This window comes from Myotis daubentonii, chromosome 1 (assembly GCF_963259705.1).
Source record: "Myotis daubentonii chromosome 1, mMyoDau2.1, whole genome shotgun sequence".
Lineage (NCBI taxonomy): Eukaryota > Metazoa > Chordata > Mammalia > Chiroptera > Vespertilionidae > Myotis > Myotis daubentonii.
Genome location: NC_081840.1, coordinates 70,155,740 through 70,181,614, shown reverse-complemented (window position 1 = coordinate 70,181,614; position 25,875 = coordinate 70,155,740). Strand labels below are relative to the sequence as shown.

Here is a 25,875-nt window from a genome sequence, read left to right as displayed (position 1 = left end):
GGAATTTGAGAGAGCGTTTTAACTGTTACAGTTGTCGTGGAGCCTTGTTCTTCCAAGAAAACTGAAGGTGAATGATTTTTGTCATATTGGGACTGAGACGGAACAATTGCTACAGTTGGCCTTTGTTGAGGTGGGGCTCCTCTTTCTCTGGGCCTTTTGAGGTATTCAGAATAGGTGACAATAGCTTGCAGTTGAGAACATATGTAGAGAGACCCCTGTGGCTTATTGGGAAAAGTTGCTCCATGCTGGTTGGGTGTTTGGAAAAAAAAAATACAACCAGAGTTCTTTTATGCTCTGCTAGTTAATGAATGCATGAGTGTCAAAATGGGCCAATGGCCCATTCAGGGGGCAAAGCCTCAGCAGCCCCCTTCTTTAAGAACACATCCTGAGATGCAAAATACATTTGCTTAACAAATTAAAATAATGAGATAATTCAATTAGCCTCTCTTTTTTAAAAAAGAAAGAAAAAAAAGGGTACATCGGGGATTATTGTAATACAAGACCAGGTCACACTGCACAAAAGGGAACAAACCAGTTTGAAATAATGTTGAAGAGACTAATAATGGAGGAACCCACACTGAATCATGCACTTGTGAAGAAATTTACATGAAATAATAATTTAGACTACATCTATTTTCAGTGAGCTAGAGCCAACATTTCACTTTGAAAGCTGAAATTAATTAAAATACAGAGAAATATAGTGGGGCATCTCTCTTTCCAAGGACTTCCCCATGCCTGTTAGTGCACAACTAAGAAAAGAAATCTAAATTAACGTGTCGCTGGTTAGGGGTCTCTATTCTCGGTTTCTGAGCTCAGAATTATAGCCGAATAAATCTTCCAGCTCATTAAAGATTGGAAAGTAAAAGTTTTACAGGACTATCCTCATCAAAGTTACTGAGCCTCTTCTCTGCAGTTGTGTGTGTGTGTGTGGGGGGGGGGGGGCGGGGAGTCTGGATGAAGAGAGAGAGATTTTCAAAGGGGAAGCCAAAGAGAATTTCCTTAGGATCCAAGGGAGGTGCAGAAAAGGCAGAGGAGGGAACCGAGAGGGTGACTGGGAGACAAAGCTGGTGGGAGAAAGTAAGGACAGGGCCCAGGGCCATGCTGTGAAGGAAGCTCCTGGGGAGGAGGAAAGTGGAGTGCTTGGTGGGAAAAAAGGGCAGGGGGTGGGGGAGGGCAGGAAGAAAGGATGACCAGAGGCTGGGACAGAGCAGAACCAGTACCTGTGAGCGTGGGAAAGGAGCCTGCCACGTGCGCCTCTTCACTTGAAAAACAGGGAAATGGCAAATGCAGAGAACGTAAGGAACCTCACTGAGGCTCGGCCAGGACGGAGGCAATCTGAACTTGACATGCCAGTTTGGCCACAATCCTGGGTAGACATGTCCATCACGGCCCTTTCCGAAGTGTTTTTTTTTATCTGTACATAAGGTGCCTATCTCCCACACGGGAATGTAATTTCTGACAAATGGTAACACAGTGTCAGAGAAGCAATATGATTTCTTTTTTAAAAAAGGAAATGCCAGTGTTCTGGACTCCTGGCTCTGGCTCTGTGGTCTCCTCTCCCTGCTCCAAGGACAGACACTCATGAACACGTTCCGTTGGAGAGAGAATTCTGCACCAAGCCTTGAAAACAGTTAGCTAGCTGGAAGCACTCGTGGGGTGGGGATAGGTCTTACAGCTGCCCAGTAGCACCTGGCACAGCAGCGCCACAGAGAGAACCCAGGAACCTCTGGCCCACCCACCACTCTTCACCTGTGGCCACGGTGCAGGGTGGGTTCCTGCCGGGAGAGGGACAGGGCGAGGCCTGAGAGCCAGCGAGGGCTCTGGACGCTTGCATGGGAAATTCAAATCACAGAATCCGAGGGGTAAAGGAGAAAGTTGTCTCGAAGATGGAGGTGCAAAGAGAGCCTCCTCCGTTTGGAAAGGCTGGAGGAGCGGGAAGCTTTACAAACAAGAGCACAAACAGGGCTTTGCTTCTCCAAAGCCCCCTCCCTCTTTGACTCTGAGTGTGTTGATGGCAGCGGTTGAGAGATTTATACGCAACTGTTAAAGGTGATAATGATTTGAGCAGTCATCATAAAGTGGTGGGAAAAGCCTCGATTTGGGGGAAAAGGAAAGCTGGGGTCCTCGTCCTCCCTAGCTTGACCTTGGAGCTAATCACTTCCCTTTCTGGGTCTGCTTCCTCGTCTGTAAACAGAGCAGCTGAATCCTCTAAGATTCCACTGTGCTGGGACATCGGTTCTGATAACGGAGGGACATGTTTGCTGGGAAAGCAGTTGCTGGAGTCTTTGTTTTCGGCCCAGAAAGGCTGCGTGTGAAGGAAGGCAGAGGGAGGAAGCCGAACAGGTGAGCTCGCCAGCCTTCCACGGGCCTTTCTTAGTTGCTACTCTAACCAAACAAACCTCCCGTTAAAGATGAGAAACCCCTCCCCTCCCACTCCCTCGACTTCCAGATTAAAAACATTTTACAGGTTAGTAAATCTCCAGCTGAGGTGATGTAGCAAAGAACAGCTGTGAAGTAATTTTGATAATGATGAGAATAATAACCACATGGCAAGGTTCGGGGCTCCGCCGTTGCAGCTTCAGTGCTCCTGAATAGATAAAAGTGATTAAATACTCCTGATTATCCCTGACCGATATGTAATGGATTTACAGCCCTTTCAATTAGTCAGTATTTGCTTAGGACTCATTATTTTGTCTTTGGTTAAGTAATCAGCCCGGAGACCGCATGTTCCGTCTAATTCCTCTGAGCCGAGCCAGTGCGGGGCCCTGACCTTTGAAATGGCCGGAGCTGCAAGGCAAGAATAACCACCGCCACGGCGGCCTCGGCGGGTCCCCCGCTAATCCTGACACCACCGGCCAGATCGATACACCTTCGTTTGCTACTAATGTCCTTACATCAAAATGGCCGATTTAGGAAAGTGAATCTATCACTTGGCCCTCCCCGCCGCCCCTCCGCCCCTTGCCCTCGGCAGCCCTGCCGGCTGAGCGGATCGGCAGCCGCCGCCATAAATAAAAGTGGAACCTTGTCCTGGGCCCGTGACACTGTAACTAATGTCATTCAGCATGGCAACACGCAAGCTGGATAGTCAAAGACCTCCAGCTTCCAATGTGCTCCTCTATTTGTAAGCATTCGCCCCAACAGAATGGCCTGAAAACAATATGATAGCAAGAAACAGCCTCTGAAATCGTCACCATTTCCCCAGGATTTCCACACGCACAGGAACATAGAAGCGTGCCCAGTGCCTCTGTAAACACTACATTGTCTTTTTTTTTTTTTTTTTTTTTGGCCATGGGAGTCTTAGAGTCAACAGTACATACAGACACATGAAACGGACTGCAAACAGGAGGATCAAGATAAAGTGTTACTTTAAAAGTGTTGCCCATGGTTGATCTTTTCCCAGATGTAAAGAGGGTTAGATTCGAAGATAATGGATTTGAACAGCTAAAAAAAAAAAAACCCACACCTTTCATCTCCATCTTACAAACAAGGGCATGAGAGCACCTATCACCTCCTGTGTGTGTCTCCTAGACACATGACATGTCTGCAAGCTGCCTCAGCGATCACAGGCACGCTTGGTACCATGAGCTTGGACATGCATGCATGTGGCCAGGTGCCGCCTCCACCTCCCGGAGGAGCTGGCCCTCGAGAAGAGTGTGGTCGGCATTGCGGATGGATGGACGAGGGAGCTGCTCACAGCCCTGTGCCCGGGTTGCATTACCTAAAGTTGCTCTCAGCCCTCTTACCATACATAACTAACGTTCAGGGTCCTGCATCATTGTGAATCAGGTCCATTCCCGGCCTAGTCTCATGAAAAACCTGCTGCTTTCTGAAGGGTGCTCAATGGGGGGTGAGAGCTGATAAAACCGGAACTGCTCTGTTGGTCATCAGATTTTGAGAACGGGAAATCGGCGCCTCACTTTGAGAAATCTGTACGAGCCCATATAACACGCTGGGAGGAGGCAAGACAACAACACTCGTTTCTCTTTCATCTTGACTTACTGTGAGATGCTGGAAGAGCCACGCTCTCATGATATTGGTTGCTACTTTGGGGAAAATGCCTCTTTTCTTCTGGCGTTTTTTGTCCTTGTCTGGGTCATCATCGTCACCTGTGCCAGGTGAAGCCACGCTGTTGTCCAGACCATCCCCTGGTGGAAAGACAGGAACACACGTGAGCGCGAACCCAGAAAGGGGGCCAACAGCACGCGCAGCTAATGAGGAGCTCTGCGCGGCTTGTTGAGAGATACCCATTAGCGCCCATCGTCTCTTTCATTAAAGTATAATTGGAGACACAAATATGTAAAAGACAAAATTAAACCAGGCCTCTTCAAATGTTAATTTTGTGTGTCTCACACTCGCCCATATCATTAATTCGATTATAATTGTGTGCTTGACACAGTGCAGTAGCTCTTTGTCAATTATGGAGTCCAATGTGGGAAAACCGCCATCAGAAAACCCATTCGGAGAAAATGCATCCCCGTGCCCACAGTGAACACAGACTGTAGGGTAATCAAGTTAAATGTTCTGTAGTCTATATATTCTAGGCTGCCTGCATAGGTGACAGTAACGGTGTCACTGTTCATTGCACATAACACACTGCCTGCTCAGCCCCTCCCAGACCTGTCACCTCCGGAGCACACGCAGCTGCACACTCCTCGGTGACCCTGCACTCAGCATTTGCATGAAACTTGTAGCTTTCTGCAGTGCGGATCATTATCATTAAAAAAAAAAAAGGGATACACATCAAGGTAGGGTGCTCACTTAATCAGAAGTTTCTATCAACATCTTTCTCTTCTGTGCTTTTCTCGGGCATCAATTGTGCATTAGCAAAAATCATTTACTTTTTAACAGTCATAGTTATTTTTCTTGCCCTCCGGCAAAAATGCCTTGAAAGCCTGCCTGGAGGGCATCTAAATTATGTATCTAAAAAACTCTTCCGGCAAGGCATTGCAGGACCCCTACTTTCTTAAAATTCATACGCGCACGTCTTCCTGTTTTTGGGAAGGCATCAATCAAGAGCAGCAGTATATGCCATATCCCTACATTAATATTTGAACTAATAACTTTAAAAAAAGGAGAGAAACAAGATCCGACTTGTGGCATAATCAAATGCAAAATAAATGAAGAATACGGGGACAGCGCTGGGGCTTTATAGATGGCTGTGTTTTCCTTGCACATCATTAGCCTGGAGCCACACGAAAGAGGAAAACAGAGAAGTGGAGAGTTTATGCTCCCCGCTGGTGTTTAAGAAGCCAGGGTCCTGGGAGGACATCTGGGAATTGTGCTGAGGTGGGGGTTTTTGTAATTTAAGAATAGACATTCATTAGCAGTAAATGCCATAAATCCCATGCTAAGTAAAAACCTTGTCCAAGAAAGCCTAAAACAATAAACTCTGTGCTCAATGCAGCCCGAGCTGGCCGCTGCACAGCGGCCCGGGGAAGGCCATAGGCCCACCGGCCCATTCCCAGGCCCGCTCCCTCCTGGCGGATGGGGTCACGCCGCCACAGCCTGCCTGCCGGGCCCCTCGCCTCGCAACTTCACGGTCTGCTCTGTGGGCCTCCCTCTACCTGTTCTTTTCCTTTCTCACCAAAAAAACCCTCAACCTTCTTTGACCAGAGAAGCAGAAAAGCCACAGCAAAGAGCCGGCAGATTAATTTTATTGACATTTCCATTTTCACTGCAATGCGATACCCTCCATCACATGGAAGAGATGACCCTCACTATTTACAGACTGACAGGCCACTTCATTACAACCACCCTGCCCCAAGGCAAAGCGGCTCCCCTCCATCTGCCCAAACACTAGAGCATGACCCCGAAGTTGCTGTTCTCTTTTTCTTTGCCGTCTGTTATGATTAAAAAAAAAAAAAGAGTGAGTCGAAGGGACCCCAAATAGTCAAAGAACTAATCGGAGTGCAGGGAAACAAAAGGCATCTGACTTGTGAATAGTGGGTAGACGAAGGCTACCCTTCATCTGCCTGCGCTCCCTGCACACCGATGCACACTAACGGGTCGCTTGCACAAGGACACACACACACGCACGCGCACGCACACACACACACATACACACGAGCAGGGACACACACGCTTCTACCATGCCAAGGAACTGCTGCAAGGCAAATTCTCACCCCCACTAATGGCTTCTGACTGCTCCTTGGCAACCCCAGCATTTTAACCTGGGTGGATGTGCTCTCCCAAATACAGACACTGGCGCGATCTCATCAGCTGCTCATGTGACACAGATGGAGAGTGGCTATTAGGAGCCAGGCAGTGGGCCTTGGGGATCTGAGGTGCTGTTCTGTAGCCCGGGGCGGTTTTGAAAAGCAGTACCCGGAGATGAGGAAAAAAAAAAAGCCCACACTGCAAGTGCAAGTTTGAAGTCGGTCAGTCTGTCTGCCTGCGACCGATAAAGATATCTTTGTCTCCGTGGAAAATCCAGGAGGCTATCTGGATGTACATTTCAGATAATGTATGTGTGGAACAGCTCTCCCCTCCATGTCTTCCAAATATAAAAACACACGCTGTAAACAATGCCTGTGTGTATATATTTCTTTCTAAGCACATATGGTTTCTGTGTATATGTTTAAGCTGAAATTGTCAGGATTTTGTTAAAATCTCATTTAGCTTTTTCTGATACATTTTTGAATATACTTATTTTCAAAGGTTAATGGCTTAATTGAAGGAAGTTCAACCAAAAAAAAAGGCATTTGCCTTTTTAACCAATCAATGACCTTAAGAATGAGAGACGGCGTTTCCACAGTGCATTTTCTCTTGCTTAAAAGCAAAGAGGGCTGGTAACACTTTCAAACTATATGATTCACTATATTTAGCTCAAGGAAAAGAGGGAGCTAGATTGAGACCCTTTGGATGATTGACTTAAACTGGAGAAGACAGGATCATTACATGAATTTTAATATAAAGCAGTCTGTTTTATAGAAATGTTATAAAATATCTGAATTGGGATCCAGTGTAACAAATAATAGTAAAGGAAAAAGGTGACCATTTTTTATAATAACTAGATACTAAACATTAGATTTTCAAATTAATGTTAGTGTTTATGTCTATAAAGAGAAATTTCCTTTTCAAATACACAATAACTACCACCATCTTTCCTTCCGTGTATTTTTGAACCAACTCCAGCATAGAGGACTAACAACAGAATAAAGAAAAGATGTTAAAAAGGCAACTGTGTGATCGGCAACCTAAAATGAAACTGTGCAGATGATGCTGGGGGTAGGGGCCCCGAATGTGGCTATTGTTTTCAGGCTGTGCGTGTATGGCAGAGAGCTGGCAATCCTTGGCACCAGTGCCAAGTGACTTTCTGCGCCCAGAAGGGTGTGTACACCAGCACAGGGGTATGTGCCAAAGGAGGTACAGGAGATAACAGTGTATGTGTCAGCATCTGAAGTTAGGATTCAAAAGTATTTCTTATCTTTTTTTTTTCCTTAATATATTTTTATTGATTTCAGAGAGGAAGGGAGAGGGAGAGCGATAGATAGAAACATCAATAATGAGAATCATTGATCGGCTGCCTCCTGCACGCCCCCTACTGGGGATTGAGCCTGTAACCTCGGGCAGGTGACCTCCTGGTTCATAGATCGACACTCAACCACTGAGCAACACTGGCCGGGCTGGGCTGTTTCTTATCTTTTTATCCCGAGAGCACAGCACCATGTCTGACCCAGAGCAGGTACCCAGCAATTGCTGGGTGAGTGAATGACAGAATTTACCAATAAGCTTATTCTAGGGCCCACCCCTCTTTGCGATAATCCCACACTGGGGCAAGTACACTCATGATAACACCAAGGGGCTAGGTGGGCTGCCCTTGTACACCTCATCCATGTATCCATGCCAGGAACAGTGCCTCTCAGAACTCAGTGCCCGTTAGGGCCCTTCTGAGGGGCTGAATCACAAGCCTTTCCCCCACACTGCCAGCTCCGATGATGAAAAGTGGAACATGGTGCACACCTCTTTCCAAAGGCTGCTGATCCCTTGACTAAGGGCACAGTCTAAGTTTTCAGCAAAGATAGTCCAAATAGCTGTATTGCTGGAATATGCTGTGTGTGACCATGGAAAGAAATACTCAAGGCTTGTGGACAGATAACTTTGAAGTAAAAAGAATCATCGGGGGAGACTGTTAAAAACACAGTTCCCCAAGCTTCATCTCAGACTTACAGAATCAAAATATCCTCAGGCACAGACAAGGAATTTGTATTTTTAACAAGCTCCTTGATTCTGTTTATGCAATCAGCCTGGAACTGATGCTGAAACTGGCTTTTGAAAGCCACGAGACTAGATGACCCCCTAATTTGAAATAAAATGCAACCTCAGAACAGGTGGATTGTTAAAATTCGACTCTACTCCCATGAGTCTGGTCAGTGGTCATGGTAAGCACCTGTAGTCTGGCTGGGGCCTCATTCGTTGTAGGAGAGCCATGGTGTTCTCTCCATCACACGTACTAGCCAACATAACAAAGCCCCCTCCTAACCTTCTGGTGGTGAGGGTTAAACAGGAAGAAAGACGCTACAGAACATTGAATCTCAAAATGTAAGTCAGCCCAGCTGGGGTGGCTCAGTAATTGAGCATCAACCCATGAACCAAGAGGTCACTGGTTCAATTCCTGGCCACGGCTTATGCCTGGGTTATGGGCTCAATCCCCAGTGGGGGGAGTGCAAGAGGCAGCTGATGGATGTTTCTCTCTCATCAATGTTTCTATCTCTCCTGCCCTCTCCCTTCTTTGCCCTCTCTCTGAAATCAATAAAAACATATTTTAATAAACTAAAAAAAGGTAAATCACTGGTAAAGAAATTGTGAGAAATGCAAATTCTTGGCCCCATCCCAGACCCACTGACCCTGAAACTCAGGGAGTGGGACCCAACAGTCTGAGTGTCCCTCGGCACCCCAGGGGACTCTGACACCCACACACATTTGAGGAGCCCTGCTGGAGAGCACAGAGGCGACCCGCTTAGCCGGCTACCCTGGCTGGTGGCCGTCTGGAAGGCCTGATGCTAGTCTCTGAGTCCTCCTTACAGGCATGTGCTGGAGGGAGCCACACAACCTTTCCACAGCTGAGCACACTACACTCCGGACAGGGTATCCTGGAGAAGGCAAAATCCGTATCTGTAGCTGTGTAGCTAGCGAATCAGGAAAAGATATGGGCATATTATGAGAGGATCCTGAGATGATTCTAAAGCAGAACTTCCCAGACCGTAAAATTCTTGGTCATGAAAAACCGCCCAGGCAAAAGGACACCACTTCCTTTCATTGGCATATTGTCTCATTCCATTTAGCCAAAAATCTGTCTATATTTTAGATATCAATTGCTTGGCTTGGAATAAAGAAGTGATACAGTGATGATGTGCTGTGGTGAGTTCAATCCCACTGGGATGTGCTCTCTCAGAAACGTAATGCAACAACCAAGAAGATCCTAGTCCATTCTCTTTAACTTTCTCCCTCCTCCCCATCCCAAACCAACAAAGGAACAAAACAAAACAGAACAAAAAAACAAAACAAAACCCAGACACTTAGCATTGAAGGTTAAATCCTTGCCCAAGATTTCACAGTTACATGTGGTTACATAAACTGGAGTCCAGACAACTTCAAGTCCAGTGTTATTCTCACATTAACATTGTAAGTTTCCTTTTACTTTTCAAAGCATTACCTCATTTGAACTCTGTTATCAGGGACAGTTCTAAGTAACGCTTGATTCTATACGTAAAGGTTTAAGTGCAGAAAAGAGATTAGATCTAGGTCCCAGGGCCGGCCCTAGGCTAGAGCCGGGCCAGGCTGATCCCAGTTCAAACAAAAATGTGCAAACTTTCCTCCAAAAGCAAGCCAGTGTCTCTGAGACGTATAACTATACTCAGTACAGCAAGAGTCTTCGACACCCAGGATTTTTGTAATCGATTTATTGCGGTCCAAGCGGAGACCCTTCTATGGACCGCAACAGACTGACTTTCAGAGCCCAGAGATGCTCCAAACACTTGAGATGGGCTGGCTATACAGTCAGGAGCCCGTGGGCTGTGGTGCCCTCACTGTGCAAGCTGCTAAACACTCCACAGAACTGAGATTAAAGTGTGATATTCCTCTGCCTCCAAGTCACTTTTTGAAAAATAGAATAAGGTTTCTATGACATTTTGGTACACTGTCACATTACAAACACCTAAAACTGCCCTCTCAGTGTTATACTTTCAGAGGAATAATCAGGACAAAGGAACACATAGTTTTGTTAATAGTTAATGGTATTTGTACTTCCTTTTGATAAATTGGTGGTGTGTTATTTAATCCTCACTTCTCCAAGTTTTGGAGCAAGTTTAATAGTCAAATACATTTTTACAAAAATATGTGCTTTAAAGGAGAATATCTCACCTGGAAGAACATGGCTTTTCCCTCTATCATCGTTGATAAATAGAAACACAGTATATTACCATTTTCAGTTTATGCAATGTAAATTTACTAACTTCATACATATGCATGTGCTCGCGTGCACACACACACACACACACACACATCTTCCAAACAATCTATCCCCAGGAATTAAGTCTATTCATGAATACATAGATACTGATATATGTGATTATAAATCTATGTGTATATAAATTAAATTGTATCTATTTCAAATAATTCACCAATTTGTACGCAAGTGTCCAAATATATTTGTAGATGAACTGCATTCTTTTGGCCTACACCCAAATATACATACGCATACATATACATACACTAATTCATAGAGTTCTTTAAGTGTTTTTATCTAATATTAAAGGAGGTAGTCCCCTTTCTACACCATTTCTCTAGCTCTAGGACACAGGGCCCTCATTTTTATCAATACTGCTGTCATTTTCATTATCATCATTATCACAAGTAGCATTCACTGGGCGCTTGCATGGTTCCAGTCTTCATTTAATCTTCACAACAAGTAAATGAAATAACTACTACTATCAATCCCCTTTTACAAAGAAGAAAAGTGAGACTCAAAGAAAATAACTTGTCAGAGGTCACAGTTAGTGGCAGAGTGGTATTTGTCCTCCAAAACCGTGCTCGCGCCCTCTACCCTCTTCCTTAAGCGTATGAGAGGACAGCAAACCGTGCACAGTGAAGCTGGGCTCTGGATTAGCCTCACTGCATCCGAAATAAGCCCCAGGAGCGAGGCCTTGTATGTTCACGTTTACGTCCCAAAGTGATAGGGGGTGACAACATATTGAAAAGTAAATACGGGGAGCATTTGAGATCTTGCTCCCAGGAACATGTCCTCATTTTGGCTCAAATTAAACGCATAACATTTTTCAAAAAGTAAAAATAAAAGGAAGTATGGACCAAGAAGCAAGCAGATGCACACTTTTACACAAACAGGCGTATCAATTGCACACTTTTACACAAACAGGCGTATCAGTTATATACAGGGTCGTCACTGCTCCCTGTGGATCTACAGTTCATGTTAATATTAAATAAGAATTTTGAAATAGGATTATCTGTTGAATTTTAAAGATTTTTCCGAGCCAAGGGATCTTTCAAGATTCCATGCCTTTCGTCCTTTCCCCTTGGCCGGGAAGGCCCTTTTCTTCATTGTTTTCCTTTCCCTCCTTCCCATTCATGTTCCTTTGTCCGGGCAAACTCCTATTCAACCTTCAAAATCCAGAGGAAAAGGAACTTTCTTTGTAAAGCTTTCCCCAGTCCCCAAAACAAAGTAGTACACTATGCTTTTTACTGTAGCAGTTTTTTCTTGCCTTTGCTATATTTACTCTTCTGTTTTGCAATGTATCTATTTACTAATTTGTCTGTCCTATTTGACTATGAGTTTTTTCAAGGTGGGGGGGAGGGGGGGCGGGCGGCTGTGTCTGATTCATTTCTAATTTCCAAGCCCTGACAAAGAGTAAATACTCAGATGTGAGTGGAATGGACACACTGACAGTAAGAGCCTTTCAATATATTATTAGGACCCTGTGAGAATGTCACCTGCTTTGAAGAAAGTGTCCCTGAAGAAGATTCCCTGCTCCAATAGCCACCAAGCCTTGGGCTCCCTCACTTCTTCCCCCTCCCCCACCCCCCCCACCCCCGCCGCCTCATGGGCAGTGGGAGCATGATGATGTCCAGTGATTTACTGTTTACATATGTGCATGACCCTCCTCGAAGTTGGTCCTTACACGTCTGAGACACGTGTCATATATTGTTTATGAAAACAGTACTCTATATCTCAAGCCCTATTCTAATGGGGAAGAGAGAGTGCTGCCCATTGCCCAGGCTGTTCAGATTACTGGGAACATTGTAGCTAAAAATGAAGTAGCATGCAGCCATGGACCGCAACACAGTTCTTTACAAGTTCATTTTCTGCCATCAGCTCATTACGCTTTTTTTTCTTTTAATGAAGTACTCTGAAAACAGGATTAAAACGCACTAAGAGTCAAAATATATTTTCTTTCAGGGACTACCTTCCAAGAGTTTAATGTAGGACATTCCACTCAGGAACCTGCATCAGGGTTTCAAAAGAGATGGGAAGTGGAAGAAGGAGAAGGTGGAGGATCGGAGGAGGAGCAGAGGGCAGAGGAGGAGGAGAAGGAAGAAGAGAAAGAGGAGAAGGGAAGGAAGAGAATGAGGAGAAAGGAGGGGAAGGGGGAGGGGGACGGGAGGGAGGAGCAGGAGGAGAAGCAGCCATCCTCAGAGTAAATCTTTTTCCACATGCGATTTACCTTTCTTCACATCAGATCAGCTTGGGGGGCGGGGGAAGCTGCAGACCCAGAAATGTAAGGAGGGTGAGGGGCGAGAGGCCGGCAGCAAGACCTGCTAATTACTGATCTCTTTTACTCTCCTGCTGTGCTTAACTGTCTGGACACGTTAAAGTGAAATTTTTCTGTGATTTTTCAAGTGACTAGTTCATGGCCCACTAGCATGGAGGGAAGCAGAAGAGATGAAATGCTTTCGTTTACATGCAACATTTACTAACTGTGTGGATTTTCCGCCATTAAAGAGGACAGTGACCCAGGCCACCTTTTTCACACTCAAAAGAGCACTGAAAAAACAAGCCTTCATCAGCTTACCTCGGGCTTCCCTGGTGCGGAGCACCCTCCCCCCAGGGCAGGAGCAGAAAGGGGAAAAGAAGAGAGGATTTTAGGCTCCTTTCTCTTCAACTTTTCAGGCGGTATAAGCAGCATTTAGCAAATTCAGCCCCAAATGGCTCCAAATGCTCAGAGCTGCAGGGGCTCATTCTTTGTTATCCTCCCTCTATTTACACAGGATTTACCAGGCTCTCCACTGAGGAGGCCCAAAGCTCTTGCATTCTCACCGGCTCGCCCCTGGACTGTGGCCGGCAGCTCGGCCCGGCCTGCAGTGGCTGGAGGTGTTCTGCAACCTGGACAAGGCGACAGACTGCTCCCTAACTCAGCCATCCCCACGCCACCTGGCTTCCTGCACCGCGGAGGCCTGCGAAGATGAGCTCACCTTCCAGAAGAGAAGCGGAAACCCGGCCAAGGCTGTGCAAATGTGTGTCCAGAGACAAATAACATGCCCTTTCAAAATATGCATCTATGTCATGTAATGGAAAGGGGTGGGTGAAAAAAAAATTCAGAGTGCCTCTTGGATGAAAACCACTTCACCCACTGGTTGGAAAAATAAAGTGTAAAAACAGACAGATGGACACATATGTAAATGTGGCTGTGTTTTAGGCTTTCGCTGGCAATGTGAGTGGCGTAGTATAGTTTTGCACGCCTGTATTTTCCATATCATGTTGAATCCTGTTAACTGTGGAACAGAAACATCCTCGTACTGGTCCTTGACCAAATCAGTCCCCTCAATTTACCTGTCAGGAGCCATAAAGTGGTTTTGTTTATGGGCTGGGACTCTCTAATCCTTTATAACAGAAATGAACGAAGGCTTCCAGCACTCTTACCTCATGGTTCACTTAAGTTGGTTGCTCTCATTTATATGTCACTTGAATTTTTAAAACTATTTCAAGAAAGAATACCTCCTCTCCTAACCTTCCACGGAATTCTCTAAAGGCTACTGACTGGAGCTGGTAGAAAAGTATATTCCTTTGCCATTATAATTCAGCAGGCTGCCTAATCTCTGTGGTGGAGGATAAAAGAATGTACTTATTACTCAGTTACCTGATAAGCACGTATAAAAGCACAGAGTAGGTTCTGGAGTTATTCACAGTCCATCAGAATGAAGCTCTTCTGGGCACTCTAATGATTCATTTTTAGTGATCTCTCCAATGCCCTTTCCCACAGTTAACACGCAGGTTTTATTAAGGCAGAAACAGGGACAAATGTCCACTCAAGTCCCAGCTCTCAAATTTGACTCTACTTGCACTCCACTACCCACAGCTAAAGCTTTTGTAATGTTCTGTTCGCCTCCCCAGAGTGGCATTTCAGCTAACAGAGTTCACAATCTTTCAGCCCTAAACACAGGAGGCTGCTATCTTCAAGTCATCCTAGGAATGTGCCAGATACCATCATCTCCCTCCTGCGATACAAAGAACAAGAAAGAGAGGGACCAAGGGAAGACTGAGCTGATCAAGTTACCAACAGCCCAGAATGCCCCTCTCCGAAGGTTAATCTTTGAACCAGTAAATGTTATAATTAGGAGCCTTGAAGTTGGGCTTAGGCTGGTCATTGAAAGACCGACCCTAAAAGAGAAAGTATGAATGGAACACATCTCTTTTCACCTAATGGTTTGACACACGGGTCATGATGTTTATGGGAAATCACACAAAAATGAGTTGTTATGATGTATGAGTCTCTTCCCCACATCTCTACAAAGGAAAGAAGGTGACTGGGGAGAAATGTCTTCTCCATGTCACTTAGCTATGTTTCCGTACAAATTGTGAACGTTATGCAAATAATGTTGGCACCTTTGCTAGAGGAAAACATTATTAAATTATGCTCTAAGTATTTTGTCTGCTTTAGTAATTACTCTCATGTAACTGTAAATATAAATAGCTGTTATTCTGTTTAAATTTTTAATCATGCAAAATATTGTCACACAAAATGTCCTTCTGTTACAGCCTAACTGGGATTTTCCTTTTAAAACTCTCCATATTTAACTGAAGCGGATTATTTTTAGCATTGTAAAGTGTGTTAGCAAAGATAGCTGGCTAACATCTCTGCATCAACAGGTCTTTCCAGGGAAGATATGGCCTTTATATTTGCAAAAAGAATTTCCTACTCAAGTCCTTTGATACAAAAATGTATTTTTAACTTTTTATACTAAAACTGGAATATAATTAGTCTGTTCCCAAGAATGTATTAACTACATCCAACCTATATGTTTAGTATACACTGATAATATTCTCATTTTATCGTTTACTATAAGATTTTCTAGTTTATTGTCTCTTAGCATAACTTTTCTATGAAATGAAACACTAAATATCAACCAATAATATTTGTTAGGAGTAATAACAGGAAAGTAAAGTTCTATCTGGAGCAGTAATTATTTCATCCAATTTTTAGGATCTTTCATTATCATATGTGCTATCTGAAACAAAAACAGGGGCAACACATTCCATAATATCAAAGAGTAGATCAGTTTGAATTCTTAATATGGTATTTCTCTATAAATTTGTATTGGCAGGTATTATTTCAAAAAGCAGCACAACAAAAACAGAAAGACTAAATATTGATTCCACTTTCTCAACTGTAAAATAAAAACAAAATAATCCTATCTAATAAAAGAGAAACATGGTAATTGGCGTACGACCGCTACCCTTCCCATTGGCTAATCAGGGCGATATGCAAATTAACTGTCACCCAAGATGGCTGCCGGCAGCCAGGCAGCTTGAAACTAACATGAGGCTTGCTTGCTTCAGTGACGGAGGAAATCAACGTTCCCCGCCTGCTGCTGGGGTCCAACCCCAGCGGGTCCAGGGGTCCCCAAAGGTGTGGACGGAGTCGGCGAAGAAGGAATGACACGGAGATAGTGTTCAGTTGATCAGCAGCCTAGCCAGAATCTCTAGCCCGGATCTCCAGAGAGGTTCTGCTTCGTATTTCCAGCGAGGTTCTGTAGCCATGTTCCCTCGCTAGGTTCTCCAGCCAGGTTCTGTCTGAGATCTCCAGCCAGGTTCGGTCACCAGGTTCTAGTCAGGCTCTCTTGCCAACCTCTGCTAGCAGGTTCAGTCCAGGATCCCTTGCCATGTTCTCCCGCTAGGCTCTGTCTCTAGGCTCCGTGGCCAGTCCCTCTCCAGGATCCTCCAGCATGCTCTCTCCAGCGAAGTTCTTCTGTCTCTAGGCTCCGTGTAGGTTCTGTCTTCTTGATTCTGTTCTAAGTTCTGAGTGTTTCTGTCTTGTTACAACTGTATTTATACCAGTTGATTCAATCCTATCAATCTCTATTACAAAGGTTAGGGCGTTTCTTATCTCCATTCCAGGGAGAAAAGATTATGTAGTTTAAGCATGATTGTTCGTAGTTAAAGGGATTAATTACCCGCCTGGCACTTAGTTGAGGGGTTTTATTCCCTCCCTAACTTCAGGGGAAAATCCCTACCTGGGGATTCAACCTTTCTCGGAGAGGTGACCTTGGTTAAAACACAGCGCCAAGAAGGTGAGCAAACATATTAAGAACCGTATGCCATATATGCCAGGTCCCTTGAAACAGCAAGGATGGACCGGCTCCCGGCAGCCTGCCTTGCAGGCCTCTGAGCCTGCAGTTTGAAACATTTTAACAAATATAGAAGCTAAAAAAAAAACCCAGAAACCAGCTTTCAGCGAGCTGGGATCTCAGAGCTGGAGTCAGAGCTGGAGTTATACATTGTTTCGAACCGAAACAAACCAGATACCTACTTTCAGCGAGCTGGAGCCTCAGAGCTAAAGCTGGCCCAGAATTAAAAAAAGAAAAAAGAAAAAAAGGAGCGGTTGGGAGCTTCCATCACCCGCCAGCCTGAAAACAGCCCTCAGCCCCTCACCCAGACTGGCCAGGCACCCCAGTGGGGACCCCCACCCTGAAGGGTGTGTGACCAGCTGCAAACAGCCATCATCCCCTCACCCAGGCTGGCCAAGCACCCCAATGGGGTCCCCCACCCTGAATGGTATGTGACCAGCTGCAAACAGCCATCATCCCCTCACCCAGGCTGGCCAGGCACCCCAGTGGGGACCCCCACCCTGATCCAGGACACCGTTCAGGGCAAACCAGCCAGCCCCACCCATGCACCAGGCCTCTACCCTATATAGTAAAAGGGTAATATGCCTCCCGGCACCGGGATCAGCATGACAGGGGGCAGCGCCCAAACCCCCTGATCGCCCTGCAGCTCTTTGTGTGACAGGGGAAGGCGCCCCAACCTCTGATTGCCCTGCGGCTCTGTGTGTGACAGGGTAGAGCCATAACCTCCCCATCGGCCCTGCCCTGAGTGTGACAGTGGCGTCATCCCAACCCCCTGATCCGCCCTGCTCTGTGTGTGACAGGGGGCAGTGCCCCAACTCCCCTATCGCCCCTACTCTCTGAGTGACAGGGGGGAGCTCCTCAACCCCCTGATGGGCCCTGCTCTGTGCATGACAGGGGGGAGCTCCCCAACCCCCGGATTGGCCCTGCTCTGTGCGTGACAGGGGGGAGCTCCCTAACCCCCGATCTACCCTGCTCTGTGCCTGACAGGGGGCAGCTCCCCAACCCCCCTAATGGGCCCTGCTCTGTGCGTGATAGTGGGGCGCTCCCCAACCCCCTGATCGACTCTGCTCCGTGCGTGACAGGGTAAGGAGCCCCAACTCCCCTGATGGGCCCTGGTCTGTGTGTGACAGGGGATGGCACCGCAACCTCCCCATCGACCCTGCCTTGAGTGTGACGGGGGCTGTGCCCCAACCCCCTAATCGGCCCTACCCTGAGCGTGACTGGGGGTGGCATCGCAACCTCCCGATCCGCCCTGCTCTGTGCATATCAGGGGGCGGTGCCCCAACACCCCAATTGGCCCTGCTCTGAGCCCGACCAGGGGCTGCACCTAGGGATTGGGCCTGCCCTCTGCCACCTGGGAGCAGGCCTAAGCCAGCAGGGCGTTATCTCCCGAGGGGTCCCAGAGTGGGAGAGGGCACAGGTCAGGGTGAGGGACCCCCCCCTTCCCCCCGAGTGCACAAATTTTTGTGCACCGGGCCTCTAGTATTTTAATAAAAGTATAACTTTGTGCCCTGGCCAGTGTGGCTCCGTTGGCTAGAGCCTTGTCCCATACACTGAAGGGTTGCAGGTTCAACTCCCAGTTGGGGTGCATAATGGAGGCAACCGATTGATGTTTCTCTCTCTCTCCCTCCCTCTCCTTTCCTCTTGATCTAGAATCAATGAAAAACAGATCCTGGAGTGAGGATTACTAAATAAAAAAAATAATTAATTAATGAATAAATGTAACTTTGCATTGTTAACTAATGCAAAGAGACAGCCATCTTAATAACAGTAATGCTTACTAAGAGAACTAGATTGAGCTAACTATCAACCCTCCCTTTGGGAAATTGTTAGGAAGCCAGTCACAGTTTATCCAGAGAAAAGAACAATAGTACCTCTGAAGTTGATAACTGCTTTTAGGTGAATATTTTTTAAACCATGAACCCATCAGAATGGGAGCATATTTGTTAATTATTAGAAAATAATATCTGTACATTTTTAAAAACATTTTCACACGACAGTTTCCTAATAAAACTCTGTATTTTTGTTTTAAGAATTTTATAAAATAAATTATTAATATTTTAAAAGTAGCTGTTGTGCATAATTGTTTGTTAAATCTACTTTGATTTGAGAACAAGCAGGTATGTTTTTGTAATGTAATACAAATGGGTATACATGTAATAAACCTACGGAAAGCAAATAATATGACTGCTTACCAAGAATAATCTAAAATAGCATAAATTAATTATTCTTCATATAGCCTATATAATTAAGAATGACAGACACAGGGGCCTTTTAGAAGTTCACTTTAAGTGGGGAATGACTGCCAAAGGCTGTGGGGTTTCTTTTGGGGTGATGAAAACATTCTAAAATTGATCATGGTGATGGTTGCACAACTGTGTAAGTATACTAAAAACCATCAAATTGTACACTTTAAATAGGTGAATTAAATAGTATGTGAATTATATCTCAATAAAGCTGCTATGTTTTTATTTATTTTTTTATTGATTTTAGAGAGAGAAGAAGGAAGAGGGAGAGAGAGATAGAAACATCGATGATAAAGAAACATCAATCGTCTGCCTCCTGCTCACCCCTTACTAAGGATCGAGTCTGCAACCTGGACATGTACCCTGACCGGGAACTGAACCTGCGACCCCTTGGTGCATAGGTCAACGCTCAACCACTGAGCCACACTGGCCAGGCTGCTACATTTTTTAAATGAACACATTTCGCTCTCATATAAAAAAGCATGGTGGAACAAATATAAAATCCTAGTAGTCGAGGTTGAACATATCCATAATCTTTTCTAAACTGCTTCAAAACAATGTGATTTCAAGGCCACTCACTAAAACCATCTCAACACCTTGCATATAAACAAACATATGCACTCAGAAAAATTCAGGATGGTTTTTATACTGTTTATGTTACAAAAATATGCATTAGTGAAAATACTGAAATTAATACTGAAATTGATCCTTTTCTGCATTCCATTGTATTATTGCAAAACCCTGGCCCAAATTATTTATCTCTTTCAAGCTTACTTTAATCATCAGAATAACTCTAGTAACTTCCAAAACACACACACACACACACCACTCCTACATTTCTTTTCATTTCTTCTACATAAGCTTCTTCAAGTCAGGAACCATATTTTTTATTTTTTTTCATGTCCTTCTCAGAACTGTATAACGATATGGGTGTAGTCAGTACCTAACCTTTTATTGGATAAATGGATAGATGACTCTCATATTTCTTGGAATGTGCTTTATTTTTTGTGGGTTTATATCTAAAAGTTGCAAACAGAAGCTACCTAGGATTTGGTCTACAAGAGTTGGAAACTGGTCATAGAGTTGATGTTTCATAAATTTCAAAGACATTAACTTGTAAGACGCACTGTATGGAGGACGTAACGTGATTGAAACAGACATTAACAGCAGAGGCACCCTACTTTTGAAGCGTGCCTTCCATCCTTGGTTCACCCTTCTTTGTCTAAATGTATTTATTCTATTTTTTTGAGCAGCTATTCTACTCTGTACAGTGGAGGCTCATTTCTGACATACTCCATGCCCTTCCACTCCGTCCCTCCACTTTCTCCCCACAGAACTGCACACACCCTTGGGGGGGGGGGGGAGGAGAGGGAATGATGATGCAATAGAAGAGGCATGAGTTGTGGAATAAAACAAATCTTGTATTGAACTTCCAGATCTATTTCTTACTGTTTGAGTGTAACCCTGGTCAAGAGATGAATTTCCTCATCTCTGAAATGGGAAGAATGATACATACCCAATAGGTTAATTAAGAAAAGTAAATGAAAGAAGAGTAATAGCTGTTACTTATTCAATCACTACCTTGTGCCAGGTGCTTTACTCTTATTAACAAGCTCCGGAGCTTTACACGGGACACTTAGCCTCACACGATACCTGACACAGCAGAGGTGACATCAATAAATGTTAGTTGTTTCCTTTCCTAAAATGAACTAATATGAGAGGATAAACAAAATGTCGTCTATCCATACACTGAAATACTTACTCAGCAATAAAATAAAACTACGGATACCCGCAACACGTCACACTTCAAAGTCATTACACTACATGGAAAAAGCCAAACACACACACAAAAATGCATACTGTATGATTCCAAGTATATTAAGTTCTAGAAAGTGTCAATTAATGTATAATAACTGCAGACAGATCAATGGTTGCTTGAGGTCAGGTATAGAGGGAGGGCTGCATTAAAAAGGAGTATAGGAAACTTTTTGGTGGTGATGAGAGCTTATAGTATCTTGATTATAGTGCTGGCCTCATAAGTGTACCTGGTATACAACTGTCAAAACTCATTAAATGGTATACTTTGAATGGGTGAAGTTTTTGGATGAAAATGATACCACCATAAAGTTGATAAAAAATAATGTTGAGCAGATTGTAGGTAAATTTACATAAACCTGTTATTTGGCATAAAACAGATTTTAGTGGAAAGTATAGCATGCAATACACAGCAGTGAGCGTAGGGAGTCTCCAGGTTATTGTGGTAAAGTTCTGAAAGGATAAAATGATTTAGAGCAGCATTTAAAAGATGCTAAAGGTAGAATTTCAACACAAAATAGTTCATTTACACTATTCTTTTCAATTTTACGAAGATGCAAAGTGGATGGTCAGGATGCACTTTGCATATTTTACCAAAAAATAATTTTCTCCATTGGCCAACTGCCATTATGAGAAATATTATTAACAAAGAACTATTCGACTTGCAAAAATAGTATCAATAATTTTAAAAAAGGCAACAGAAGTAAGTCTTTATTCATTAAGCCATATGACCTCCCTTGGAAACAATTCTTAATAAACTATATTTTAAAAATTCTTTTGGGGAATTCAGTATTAACCCATTCTCCCACTCATAAAAAGGTCTCTGCTGGAGATTTTAGTCAATTTCAGAGGAAAATGACACCAGTTATGAAAGACTCTGAGCACCCTTAAGATTGAAAATCAGTGGGAAATACAGAATTAAGATGAACCCTTGCCAGCCACCTCCACGCCTTCAGAAAACCCCTGCATCCATCATACGAACATGGACTGGAACTAACATTTATGGAGTACCAGCTTGTGCCAGGTACCGCAGGCATCATCTCATCTGCAGGACAGTTCAGAGCTGGACATTTCAATTACCAGTTAGTATCTTCAGAGAGTGAAGCCACACCGATTAAGAAACTTGCCTAAAGTCACATGGCTACTCTGTCTCAGAGTTCGTCTCCACTCAAGTCCATGAGCTCAACTTCACCACAGAGCCTGCATTCCCATAGGACGTGGAATTAATATTTTTAAAAAGTAGAATGTAGGGGGAAACTGCCTTATGGCTTTGAATCTAGGTACCTGGTACTTACTAAAGCCTGATCATGGCCAAGTGATTCATCTGAATTTTGAGATATGTGATATTGGGCTCATATCAGATAATTAATAAGAGTTTCATTTCATTCTTATTTTTCCTTTCCTTCTTTCGTTTCTTTTAATGACTCATTCACATGGGGACAAAATTGAAAATAGAGTCACCACCTGCTGAAAAACACCCTTGCTTGAGAAAAATAATTTTTTCCTCAGTCTTCTAGAACTCCTACTTGAAAATAGCACAAAAGCAAAAGGCTGCATTTGCCACAGCTGAAGAAATATTACAGCACTGGATTGCCATCCATCTAATTCTAGAAAGACCAGGAGCTTAAAACCACATAACTATTAGTTTGCCATAGCACACCCCCATATTCTGTCATGAAGACAGAAAACTCAACTTGAGGGGTACCAATGTGAACTTTATTCAGGCCCTGTTAGCTGATAAAACAGGAGCTGTAAAGGTCTTCGTTTGGGAGGAAAGGTGGTTCAACCATTCGCCAGGAGGGAAAAAAAAGGGGCGGGGGGCTGTTCAGGTTTTTTCATATACCTGTGCAAGCCAGCCTATGGGAGAACTGACATCTTTGCTGTATGATCAGATCTCAGAGCCACCAATCAAATAGCAGTCCAACCTTAATATGCTGATGCAGCGAATTTCCGGATCTTGATCACACTAGGCTAGGGAGTCATTCTTCTCAGTGATGAAGTCTGTGAATGCACTCTTGAGAAGATAACAAATTAAAAACCAGCTGACTCGACACCATTGAGTGAGGAATTCGCTGCTGACCCAGTATAACACGATTTCTACCACCAGTCAGTAATCACTGAAGAGGTGGCCAACTTTATTTCATAATTGTAAAACTATTCCTAACAGAGGGTCTTAGCACAGCTAAATGATAACTGTTTAATTTACATCATGCTAAAATTGGTAATGACTTCCTCAACTATTTATATCCTGACTCTTACTTTATGTTAAAATTTAAAGATTCTAAAGCAAATTAGAAATTCCCAAAAGTGGTGTATTATTTAAATAATCAGAAATCTGAAAAAAAACCTATATAACTAGAACATTACTCCATTTTGAAAATATATTTCATATCTATACAATTCCCACTAAAATACCTAGTTTCTCAATAGCTGATTATTTTGCTGGAAAGTAAAGTTGACAGCAACCACAAAACATTAGAAAAACAATTACAGTTATTATGAGACTTGTGTCCTACACTTCAAAAGATATGATGTTGGATTAAAATACTTTATATTTACATAGTGATTTCAGCTTCCAAATGATTTTTTCCAATTCTTGGTCACCACAACAAAGCATAAGAGGCATGTACCATTATCCCCATCTAACAGATAAAGCAAGTACAGTTAACATCATGCTAACTCTTGCTTTGTCCGAAGCACTCTCCATTACTTATGGCTTATGGATATTATTAAGTTGAACCATCTGAAATTACCAATATTTGACAATTTTTAACCTACCAACATGGCAATTTCATAAAGCAGTATAGCCAGTTTTTATCAATCAGAATGCGGCTGTTTCTTTGGTTTTTTCTATTTTTCATTGTGCTTGTTTTTAGCGATATGTCTAGCCTCACTTTTACAAATCCTTCTAATTATTTTCTCTTTCTATATTGAGTAGATAAAAAGGTAAAGTGGAAAAAAATACTAATAACCGAAGCCCTAGCCTATGAAGAGCCAAGACATTACACATGAAAAACTTACCAACAACCAATTAGGAGGTGGGAGACTTTGCTATGTTTTTCAATAGGGAAGTAGCAAAAAGTCTGTTAATACTACTTAGAAAAAGGAAAAGGAACTAGCCTTGTCAATTCTAATTTCAAACTTCAACCATAGCAATTAGCATTGAGAAATGATTAGAGTATATTCTATTATATGCCTCTGGAGAAATGTTCCCTCTAAATGTTTCCTATAATAGCAGCAACATTAATAAAAAACAACAACAACAACAATATTTATTGAGCACTTACTCTCTTCCAGACACTCTGCTAAGCACTTTATGTGAATTACCCCATTTAATTCTCACTATCCTAACCGGGTTGATTTTCCTTCCACACATAGAGAAACTGAGGCTTAAAGGGACCAAGCAATTTGCCCAAAGTCATACAAGTAGTAAGTGGCAGAGACAGGATTCACAGCCACACCCTTCCAACACTGTGAGATGTTGCCTCCCATGAGACTTCAGAGCCCATCTATCCAGAATTTCCCATCACCATAAAACATCGTAACATTCCTGTGCTCTTTTGAATCATTCAGTCCGTTGAAATTTTGGCGGTCTGTCAATTTCAAATACATAATAGGAAATGTACATGTTAATATAAACATCATGAGGACAGACGCGAGCTCCCTCATATTACCGCTCAGCGCTCCCAGCACACACAACCGTGCCCAGCACACAGTGGGCACTGAAGACATGTTTGTGAAGTGGGGACACATAGTCATTCTCCTCTGTGGCTTTTTTCATTCCTGGAGCCTTACCTTCACCTCTCTTCCTGTGAGAAAGTAGCTCTCAACCACTCCCATTCTAGACAAGACTTTGCAAACCTCCCCCCAGGGCCACTGCCACTACCACCTTTGCCCTTGCTGTAAGTGCTAAAATTGATTCATCTTAATGACAAAAATGTGATAAAAGGGCCCCAACCACAGAGGTGGAGAAACCACTCCTACCCCTTAAACAAATGCTGCTCTCTGATGCCCCATGGCTTTTCTTCTCTTGCTAAGGTTCAGTAAGTACTGAGGGCTCAGGCCCAGTGAATATGGGTCAGGTTTGTAACACAACAACTCCACCCCTTTCATTACCATCCTGCTAGGCGTACCCCCCAAAAACCATAAATAAATAAAGTTATTGGTCTCAGAGGTTATTGAGGTGCTTTGGAAATCTTAAAAACACGATTGTCTCCCGTAGGAATTCGCTAGCCTTTCCATACGCCAACCAGCACACTGGGACTTCTAAATTACATACCGTAATTGACATAAAATATCTGTCCCATCAGTGAATATCTTTATTAGCATCAAAACCACTCACAACTAGTGCTCCTCAATGTTATTAAACATAACTTGTTCTAGGTGTTGCTTTACTAATTAGTCAGGATGAGCCCGAGGAAGAAAATCTGGGTCATGTTAAATTAATTGGAATGAGCATGAAAATTAGCAGAGCAAACTGCATCAATTTTCTATAGAGAGTCTTTCTTCATGTTGAGAATAAAAATGGATATTATGAGGCATTAACCAAACTGCCTTCTGTGACTGCCAAGAGGTGTGTTACAGTAGCCCAAAATATCATGCTCGCAGATTTTCAGAAGTTAATGAGACATTTCCAGGAATGGTAAATACATGGTGTTAAAATGGGTGTGCCTCTGATGGGAAAATGCCAAGTCATTTCATGTTTATTCAGGCATAACAAGCTCTTCAAAATGAGCATAATTTAAGAGGTGAATAGTGCAAAGAGGGCTAACATTCAACTAATTTTCCTTCAGAAAGAAAAGATTACATTGAACAACAAAAAAAAAATGAATTAAGAGGTTTACAAATCAACAAGTCAGCCACCAGGACGGCCGCTCTGCTCAGCACCTGCACCGCAGCCCCCGCCACGAAGTTTTCGAGAAATGTCCCACAGGCACGGAACAAAGCGAGCAGAACTGATTACAGCCCCGCTCGCCGCCTCGCCATCTCAACTCTGTTTGGCTTCCTAATGAGCTCACTAAAAACCCAATTCATCTCCTCTCGCCCTCCTCAGCCCTCCTTGAAAGCCACCGGTATGGAAATTACAGATGAAACATTTCCAGGCTGGGTTCTACCAGGCATGACTTCCCCAGGCGGGGCCCTGACCCCCACCTGGAATACAATGGATGGGGGTCCGCAGCGTCCAGAATAAAGAGGCCCAGCGAGGTGAAGGCCCTTTTGCGGGGTGACTCTGATT

General features: G+C 43.7%; 1 protein-coding gene across 8 annotated transcripts in view; it reads right to left on the bottom strand.

Annotated features, from left to right (window-relative positions):
- MEIS2 (Meis homeobox 2) overlaps positions 1-25,875 on the bottom strand; it is a 205,442-nt gene that overhangs the window by 135,035 nt on the left and 44,532 nt on the right. For all 8 annotated transcript variants that reach the window (XM_059705233.1, XM_059705224.1, XM_059705207.1 and 5 more), the window contains one exon: positions 4,000-4,145. In XM_059705233.1, the coding sequence (XP_059561216.1) occupies positions 4,000-4,145 (146 nt within the window). The remainder of the gene's footprint in view (positions 1-3,999; positions 4,146-25,875) is intronic.